At 40.4% G+C, this 9,969-nt stretch overlaps 1 protein-coding gene across 1 annotated transcript; it reads left to right on the top strand.

The window, feature by feature from the left end:
* Positions 1-277: 277 nt before the first annotated feature.
* LOC114680651 (lebercilin-like) lies at positions 278-6,818 on the top strand. The gene is made up of 6 exons (XM_037208234.1): positions 278-302; positions 580-797; positions 1,752-1,848; positions 2,799-2,941; positions 4,105-4,237; positions 5,872-6,818. The coding sequence occupies exons 1-6, from the start codon at positions 278-280 to the stop codon at positions 6,738-6,740; spliced, it is 1,485 nt and encodes a 494-aa protein (XP_037064129.1). The 3' UTR covers positions 6,741-6,818.
* The last annotated feature ends 3,151 nt before the right edge of the window (positions 6,819-9,969 follow it).

The following is a 9,969-nucleotide window of genomic DNA, read 5'->3' as shown; positions in this document are numbered from 1 at the left end:
TTTAAAGGATTTGGTACCAGAGTCTGTTGCTTTAGGTTTTTATCACAGTGAGGCGGGAAAAGCTCATGGAAGTCAGGTTATACACTGAGATATTGACATTGATAATTCCTAAGAAGTGAGATTATAGCTACCTTATATTTTCCCTTTTTCTATGGGATTTTATGTTTTGTTCAGAAGACCTTTTTGTCTAGAAGGTAGGCAAATAACTATTTATTTGGGGGAAAAGAGTGTTCTATTTTCAATTCTTCATAACCTCGATGATGCACGTTCAGAGACCATGGGAACAGCCGCCAGTTTCCCGAGTGGGTGTTCCAGTGCACATGCTCCATCTGTACTGTTTGCCCTTAGTACCTTGGTATTTACTTCCCAGCACTGATTTCTGGAAGCCCTTCTGTTACCAGTTCTGCCTTTTGGTCCCTCAAGTGACTGTGTGCTGTAGGCAAATGTGTAAGGATTGATCACCCATCATCAGGAAAAGCAAGGAAGAATTAACACGCTAGACATCTTACTAATGGATAGGGAGCCTGTTTCCTGGCTTGTGTTACGCTCGTGAACACTAAACTTAGCCTGGTTTTTAAGACTTGTCAGTGCTACCAAGATGTCGCCTGGCACGTCTAAACCCTGTGTCTGACTGTTGGTTTTGTTGTTACTACACAAAGGAGCTATCAAAAAACCTCGAGCTAAGCACTAACAGTTTCCAGCGGCAGTTGCTTGCTGAGCGGAAAAGGGCATTTGAGGCCTATGATGAAAACAAAGTTCTTCAAAAGGAGCTGCAGCGGCTCTATCACAAGTTAAAGGTGAGCATGTTCTTTTAGACCACATTTATTATTTCTATTATTATTATTTCTCCTGTCATATAAATTACATGAAAACCTCGTATTTTTTTAAAGAACTGGTCACTATTCATATTTATTACTGTGTAATTCACAAAATTCTGGTACTGTATGTGTCACTTAGAAGAGCATTATTACTATAATTGCTATAACAAAGTAAAGTACCGTGTATATGCCAATCGCAGCAATGTAAATGAAATAAATTTTACAAAATTCTGCAAGAGAACCATGGGAATGAGCATGTGCCTCACACTCCTCAGTGATCCAGTATTATTCTTCACATGACCCCAGGACTGCCTACTTTTAAAGTTGAGACCCCCTTCATTTTGTTTAGAGGAAACCAATTCACATTAGTTAATTGTATTAAGCATGTTTTCATTTTCTGGAGGTCATTGATGGGTTGGAATTTTGTTCAGGATTCTACAGAATTATGTACAACCTTATATAGTTTTCTCTTTGATGTTCAAGTTCTCAGAAAAAGGCATTATTCCCATAGTGTGAAGATCTCTTGGGTTGAAAAACATGCTCTTGATTTTTAAGTCATTAATAGCCCAAACACACACTTAAGAGAGACTCTACTTTTGTCTCTGTGGCTAAGCCTGGATCAGAGAGCCATTACAGCCCTGTGGGGGAGGAGTGGAGCTTGTGGTATTTTCTCCCCTCCCCCTTCTCCCATTCTCTCCCCTTCTCTCTGTCTCCCCCTCCCTCTTCCCTTCCTCCTCTCCCCCCTCCACTTCCCCATCCTCCCCCTCCTTCTCTTTCCCCTCCTAGGAGATTTTTCTTCCTCTAGTTTGATAGTTACAATGGAGAGCTGACCTAGAAATATTCCAATTTAATAAAGAAGATATTGGTTATCATACTGAGAGTGTTTAATTTCAAACTGATTATCTGCCTTTCTTGTATTGGGTTTGATTTCAGGAAAAGGAGAGAGAATTGGATATAAAAAACATATACGCTAATCGTCTGCCCAAGTCCTCTCCAAAGAAAGAAAAAGAAGTTATTGCAAGAAAGCACGGTACGGTAGCCTTACTGCTGACACCGGGGCTGTCAGTCATAAGGGTTCTAAGTAAAGAAAGGGAAGGGGAAGAGCCCCTTGGAATAGATTTGGGTTGATTTTTGCAAATCAGCGTTGCTAGTAATCAGTCTTTCTACTTTTGTCTTTCTTCAGGAGAAGTCGTTAAAATCATGTTTGGGGGGGATGGAGAGATAGTGGGGGAGTGTGTGGGGTGGTTAAAAGCACTTTATGATCTTCCAGAGCGCTCATGTAAGGCGGCTCACTGTGACCTGCTACTCCAGCTCCAGGGGATCTGATGCCCTCTTCTGGGCTTCCTGATCACACACACGTGCATGACACACAGACACAGAGACAACCCATGCACATAAATTTAAAAAAAAAAATAGAATTTACAAAACTAAAAAAAAAAATACATTTTATGCAGCCTTTTAAAAATGCCTATATGTTCCTGTGTTGAAGCATCCCAAAATGTTGTGTTAGTGTACAGCTTTTCTGTTATCATTAAATAAACTTAGTTTTAATAAAAGGTTAAAACCCTTCTTATTGCAATTTTGATAACATAAGTATGTAATTGCTCCCAAGTATTGAGCACCGAGCTAGCTGTAACAATTGTACTCTTTACTGCTGCTGTTCTCGTCATTCCTTCCACTTGCTGGCGTATTTTAAATCGAATCCCAGATATTATTTCACTTCACTTACTCTTTGTATTATTGTGCAGTTTTACTTCTCTTAAACAAAAGTATAATTCTCCTATGAATTAGAGAAATCTTAAAGCGTTAACTTTGCAAAAGATTATTAGCATTTGTAGTATAATTGTCTTCAAATCACATAATTGCTAGTTCATCCTTCATGAACAAAGTGTGCGCTCTCCTTTAGATGACCATTGCCAATTGAATATGTGTCAACATTATTCAGTGGGGTTAGAAAACTTGTTTCTGACTTTTTGGCAGTATCATGCCAGAGTGACTTTACAGACCTGTGTACAAAGGGAGTACAGACCACTGAAGACTTGGAGCTGGAAGAGTTTCCCATCACACCACAGACAGTTCTGTGTTACGAAAACAAATGGAATGAAACAGAGTATCTTTCTTCGGTGAGTTCAGCAGGATGCCCAGAGCCAAACTCCAGGAAATCTGTTTTCACAAATGTGGTCAGAAGTTCCATGCATATTTCCCACCTCTCACTGGTCTGTGTCCTCTGGGGAAGTGTGCTAGTTACCTTTCTTGTTTCTGTGACCAAATATCTTATAAGGTTCAGCCCAAGAAAGAATCGGCTCTTTCTGGCTGTTGGTTTGAAGGGGATGTCATCCATTATGGTGGGGAACGGGAGACAGCTGGTCATATTACAGTTAGTCACGAAGCAGAGATGAATGTGGATGCTCAGCCAGCTCTCTTCTTTTTCCCTTTCAATCCCCAGCCATTGGGTATGTCCAGACACATTCATCGGGGCCTCCTCAGTTTTTTTTTTTTTTTTCCTTTAAGATTTATTTATTTTATGTATATGAGTGCTTTATCTGCATGTACACCTTTATGCCAGAAGAGGGCATCAGATCCCACTCATAGATCATTGTGAGCCGCCATGTGGTTGCTGGGAATTGAGCTCAGGTCCTCTGGAAGAGCAGCCAGTGCTCTTAAGCACTGAGCCATCTCTCCAGCCCTCCTCAGTTCTTAGAGATACACTCAGATGTGTATCTCCTCCTAGACAACGGATTCTAAGCTGACAATGAAGATTGCCCATCTTGGGGGCTAGCAAATAAGTTTATAACATTATATGATTTAAATGCTATATAATTATTAGAGATTTAGACATAATGTAGATCTGAAAGATTCAGTGTGGCTTTCAATGCCTGTGTTCTATAATTCAACACTATCTTAGTTGGCTACCACAGCTGGTTAATAGCCATTTCTGGTTAGGTAGATTAGTCAGATTTTGTTATAAAAGTACACAAACCAAAGCTACTTTTACAGCTTACCTCATCACAATTTTATATAGGTTGTTGGTTTTATTTTCATTATATTGATTGGTTCTGATATATCTTATAATTTTTTTATAATATAAAAGTTTTTCTTTAAAACTTTAGCTCAATTAAGAAATAATCCCTTTTGAAGCATCTTTCAAAACATGATAACTGGACTTATTAAGTGAAGATTTGATTTAATTTCTAACTTGGTAATCATGCTTAATGGATGATCCACCATGTTGAAAGACTATTTTCCCCCTTTCTATATGAATTTGCATTTTTGAAATGCATAATAGTACCTGGAGTACCACGAGCAAAGCGAGCGTGGAGCAGAGATTCTACATCCAGCTTTGGAAAAAGAAGAACCGCGCAGTGAAGATCGGGAGGGAGGCTCTGGCAAGCAGGAGGCTTCGGGGAAGCCTGAGAGGGGTAAGAGTTTGTCTAAGCAGTTGGTGGGCTGTAAGTGAGCAGGGAACCGGAAGAGGCGGAGACAGCAGCGGAGGGCGGTACACTGGAGTCAGAACAATTGAATGGAGTTACAAAGGAAAGAGAAGGAAGACGGAAGTTGCTGTTGGGGCTTGGGAATTATGAATGAATGAACTCCAGAGAATTTAGAGGAAGCGATGTTTAATCACAGAGGGGAACTATTCCTGGAACTAAATGAAGAATTAACCAAGAGAGCCCTTTCTTGTGTTGGCCTTGATCTCTAGGAGTAGCTGAAACACAAAAATCAGTGATCTACAAGGCCCTGAATATTCCTAGAATTGTTTTACTTTAATTTGTAAGTCTTTAATAACATTGCTCATAAGTTCAGAGAAAGTTCGCATAGTTTCCATCTGGATAGAATGTGCTAGAGGTGTGGGCACCGGGAGTCCCGGACTAAGTTTCGTATCCCATTAGTTCGGTGGTAGTTGTATACAGAGAAATCTTTCAAGTTTGTCTGTTTGTTTTAAGCTGAAATTCATGGAACAGAAATTTGTGATCCAATTGAAGTTGTTAACATGCATATTGGATGGAAAATGATACTCATATCACGTTTGGCCAGAGGCTGAGCAAGGTGCTTTCATGTGTTAAACCACAGGATGGAAAATTGTTATGGTCAGTTCATTTTAGGGAACAAGAAAAGGAATTAAATAACAGAAGACCATGGCTTGGTCTCTTAGGCTGTCTCCTCACCTCCTGTTCTATATGCGGTGATCTGATATCAGAATGATACATGTATGCCATTTACTGATATTTTATTTTAAATATAAAATATTTATGATATTTCAATATTTTTAGTTCTTTCACTTGAAAAATGATTTCAAAATTAGAGGAAACTGCCAAGAATGGGCAAAACAAAACCGAGCCTTTCAAATGAATTCTGCACATCATGGCTGTGCCCTTTCCCCGGGCACAGACCTTTCTCACAGTTCTCCGTCACAGTCCCCACACTCGAGGAGCTTTAACTCGGACATATTTAGTTCATCTGTTGTCCACATTGTGATTTTGTTGGTAAACACAGGATTGTTCCTGGAAGCATTTTCTTCTCTCAGAACTTCTCTCAAATTGTGTTTAATTCTCACCTCTAGGGTCGTTTTTACTGTGGAGTATTTTTGCTTATGTTTTTTTTTTTAGTCTATGCAATTATTATTTTTGATAAGAACATACCTTTTTTACAAAAAAGTTAGGATGCTCTTCATTTGAGTTGTAACTGAGATTCTCTCTTGACTTGAGTGAGCACACTTGCTGTTGGAGTTCGGAGTAAGGGATGCTTTCTCAGCCAAGGATTTGTTTAAATTCCTTGTTCTTTCTGTCTCACTGCACACCATGAATTGTACAGCACTCCATGGAGACCCTTCCTACTGCTACACTGAAGATCAGTGTGCGGGATGTGGCTCTTAAGTGTGGTCCTTGTTAATTACTTTCTAACCCAGACTGTCCAATGTGGAAACAAAGTATTATGATGTCCAGTCTACCTATCTTTGAGTGTCAAACATAGAGTACAAGACTTTTTGCTGAGTTTTCCTATTTAGAAATACTTACTCTATAAAACTCCTCTTTTTAAATTTCATTTTATACAGAACGAGAAAGAGAAGAACTTGATAAAGTGAAGAGTCAGTCATCTTTGCTAGGAAGAGCAGAGAAGCCAGCACTGGACACCGGAAGGTTCCAGATGGAAACGTCTCAAACTCAGAATGCTGATAAACTCGAAGACGAGGCAGAAAGACTAAAGACAGAAATGCTTCTTGCCAAACTGGACGAAATCAACCAAGAACTCCAGGATCCGCAGAACCTCAACCGGCCCCCTTTGCCCTTGCTCCCCAACTTTGAATCAAAACTGCTTTCTCCAGACAGAAGCCCCAAATCATACACATTCTCCGAGTCTTCAGACAGAATTAACGGACATCATTTGTCAGACATGAGTTTTTTAAGTCCCAGAGGAGAAGGCCGGAGCCCAGGACCAATTCGAAGCCCGGGCCCTCCAGATGAGTTTGCATTTGGTAGCTACGTGCCTTCGTTTGCGAAAATGTCAGGGAAGTCCAATCCACTTAGCCAAAAAAGTAGCCTTTTAGATTTCCAGAACAACAGTTTGGAAAGCCCGAGGAAGGACAATGTAGATTTCATTTTGAGGAAGGAGAAGAAGGCGAACCTGATGGAGGAGCTGTTCGGATCCAGTGCCGGCGCCGGCGCCACCACCGTCTCCTCCAAGAGCGGTGGTGACCCGAACTTTCTGGCTGCCGGCAGAGGAGACTTGGACCCTCTTCATTTCCCCTCTGGGGATAAAAGCAGCAGAGTCCGGGAGCCTGATGGTGAAGATGAAGACTTTTTCCACAGCGAGGGAAGAAGTTTTAATCCCAACAGGCCGCGGCCGAAACACACAAGCAATAAGCCAACAGTCAAAGCTGCTGACCCTGTTGATGAGGACATTGAAGAGGTCACACTCCGATGACTGACAGGAGCCCGCAGTATATATATATGTGTGTGTATATATTTTAAATTGTAAATATTAAAGGATTTTAATACAGTATTTATTACAAACATTTTAACTTTGAATGGTAAAATAGCCTTATTAGGGAATAATTCTTAGCAGCTAAATGTGGCACAATTCAACAGATAGTGCCATACCACATAGCCAGGTTGCTAAGAATGCCTTTTTTGTTTTGAAATGACCCAAAAGGAGAGTTGTTGCTTCCTTTTTTCTGTTTGTACAGCTGGTCTCACTCACTGAGCTGGCCCCTGTGGGAAGTTTAGCCTCACTAGAATCTTTATTTCCTACTTTTACCTCTGTTTATTTTTGGTCAGATCTCACTGAGCCTAAGTATTGTCTTCCCACTGATGGTTAGATGGAAATTAAAGGTCTCCGGTGAAGACCCCAGTAGCAGAGGGTGGAGGGACGTAGGAGCTGTGCCCGTGTCTGAGGTGACAGTCAGACCACTGCTGAGTGCTTCCTCTGGAAATACCCCCCCCCCCCCGGGTGTTTGGGGCGTTTACCACGGTGTGTAATGAGGTATTACTCCTGAGGAGCAATCGGTACTTGTCAGTTACAGTCCTGGAATTACTCACTGCTGCTCTGCTGGCCACTTAGGTGGGTCACGGGAGACATTTTTTCCCTCTACGGTGCCCCTCTGCGTGGCTCCAGGAGGCTTGGGCACAGTGTCATGCCACTCCCTTTGTACACTCTGTATTCTGGTGACCGGTGGAAGATTCCCTACCAAATACAGGAAGCAGAAGAAATGTCAGCCCAACACAGAATGATTTTCAACTCAATTATGTTTCCAGAGCCCTATTTTTGGAAGTTTTAATACATAATTTTAAGATTTGAACTTGTGCTCAAATCCAGGAGACAGAAGTGTGATACTCTTGGGTTTACAGGACTGATGTTGAAGCAACCGTGGTTAGAAATGTTTAGAATTGGGACACCTACTGTGCCGAGTAGACGCAATAGCTTTCTGTTGAATGGCACAGTTTCCTTCCACTTAGTTCAAGCCAGACGCAGAGGCATTTGCTAAATAGGACTGGTCCTCTGGACATACCAGCCAAGGAGAAACGCTGTATGTGATGGCGTAACCTGAGCATCGACCATCTGTTGTTGGTGTGGGTCTTATGCTAGCTAGGCATTCACACTGACTGGGGGCAGGAGTTCCCATGGTATCTGGGGTTCCTCTAAATGCTGATAAGACATTACCTGGTTAGGTCTCTCATTCCCAGCTGCACAGCCTGCTACCTCCTGGATCGGCTTCTTGTCACTTATTGGGAACAGACTCCTTAAAGTGCTAAATAATATTTAAAACTTTTCTCAAAGAGGATTTTAGATCTTCTGTGATAAGCAATTACTATATTGCAAATCATTGTAATATATGTAAACATGTTATTTGTGATACAGTTCTTGATAAAAAACATTATGCAATGTTAATTTTGTTCATGGCTACAAGTTTTCTACCAAAGTATTCTAATTTTAATGTTTTTAAACTTTTTCAGAAAAATTTTTATTCTTTACTTTAATTGGATTTATGCCTTTTTTCTACCTGGAAGTCTATTTAACCCAATGAGCAAAGAATTATTAAAATTAAAACAAATTAAGTTAAAAGCTTAAAAGCATTATGATGTTTAGTATTAGAATTGGATATTAAAATGTACAGAACTTAGAGAACAAATCAGTTTTTTCTAAATGTCAAGTTAAATTTATTTGTACTCAGACCTCTTACTAATAAAAATTTAAAAGACACTATGACTCTTTATTTGAATGATACTTTATATTTAGGAGATGTCCAGTGGAAGCAGGATCTGGAAGATTTTTACCTCATCATTCACATATGTTTTGTTCAGTAGTTTTAGTTGAAGCACAGAAATTTGTACTAACTCAGGATAGACATTGTGGCAGTCTTATCAGATAATTATAGTTCCAATTAATCTTTTCTATCTTAATAGCTATTGTAATGACACGTATCTCACAGGGTAATAAAGAGGGGGTGCAGGCAGGGGGGTGTGAATTGAATTGTAAATACGGGCCTGTTTCCCGATCATCTTCACTTCATATTCTAAGCTGGTGTCCCTGGCTGCTTGGGACACAGGGAAGGGAAATATACACCCTGATAATGATGTGAATGCTTTAGAAGTAAATCACTGTAATTGGCAACAGAGAATACCTGTAAAACCTTTTCTCTCAGCTTCACAATACATACCCTTCTCATATGAAAGTCTGTTTTTGAAAAAAAAAAAATCAATTGAAAGTGCTCTTCTCTCATTGAGGGCACCCTGCCTGTATTAGGTGGGTCGAGAGTGTGGCTCCTTGTGTCTATGGACTATGGCTTCCTCAGCTCCTAATGGTCCTCTGTGGTCCTTATGGTGAGTATAAGTAAGTAAAATCCTGAGGTTGATGCTCTGCCAATGACCAGCACATTAAAGAGCTGCTGTTATCAAAGCTAATTATGAGTTTCATGGAATAATTGAAAAAGTGGAACAAAGATTCAGGGGCTCACACACACGGACACACACACACACACACACACACACACACACACACACACGGACACACACACACGGACACACACACACACACACACACTGGGCACACGAGACATAAGCAGATAAAGCTTCTAAGTCCCAATTATAGAACATCAATACTAAAAATACTGTCTTTTCAGTACTATGAGCTCTTCTACAGAACAGCAGAAAAAGAACTCAAGAATTTTCTCAAGACAGGTTTTGTGACATGAGGTAAGGGGAGTGCCTCTCAGCAATTAAAGTCTGGACACCACACTGGTCTACGGTTGCATGATATAATTCACACCCCACTTCTGCCACAGTGTATGTCTGGATAAGCTAGGAAAGCTCTGCATTTCCTTTGTCTCTGCAAATCTGTGCTGTTGAGTCTACCTTGTGGGACTTGCATATGTTCACTGGGTGGATACACACAAAACCATGTGGTCAGAGGCACTCAAATCTTCCCTACTTTGTTGTTGTTATGGAAAAGGAATTAAGAAAAGGGGAGGGCATACTTTTTAAATGTCAGAGATGGCAGTTACTGCTTTTGTGGGGTTTTTTTTTGTTTTGTTTTGTTTTTTGGCTTACTTATTCCTCACAGAGCTTTTTCCTAAGTAGCTGGTACTTTATCAATCATTGTCCTTTGTTTTTAGAATCAAGGCAACTATAACACATGTTACAGCATATTTCAAAGG

Source organism: Peromyscus leucopus, chromosome 7 (assembly GCF_004664715.2).
Source record: "Peromyscus leucopus breed LL Stock chromosome 7, UCI_PerLeu_2.1, whole genome shotgun sequence".
Classification (NCBI taxonomy): Eukaryota; Metazoa; Chordata; class Mammalia; order Rodentia; family Cricetidae; genus Peromyscus; species Peromyscus leucopus.
This window is presented reverse-complemented; position numbering and strand designations above follow the sequence as displayed.

Coding starts and splice junctions, on each gene's coding strand:
- LOC114680651 (XM_037208234.1), top strand. CDS start 278: ATGGGAACAGCCGCCAGTTTCCCGA. Junction 303..579: donor AACAGCCGCCAGTTTCCCGA/GTGGGTGTTCCA, acceptor CTGGTTTTTAAG/ACTTGTCAGTGCTACCAAGA. Junction 798..1,751: donor GGCTCTATCACAAGTTAAAG/GTGAGCATGTTC, acceptor GTTTGATTTCAG/GAAAAGGAGAGAGAATTGGA.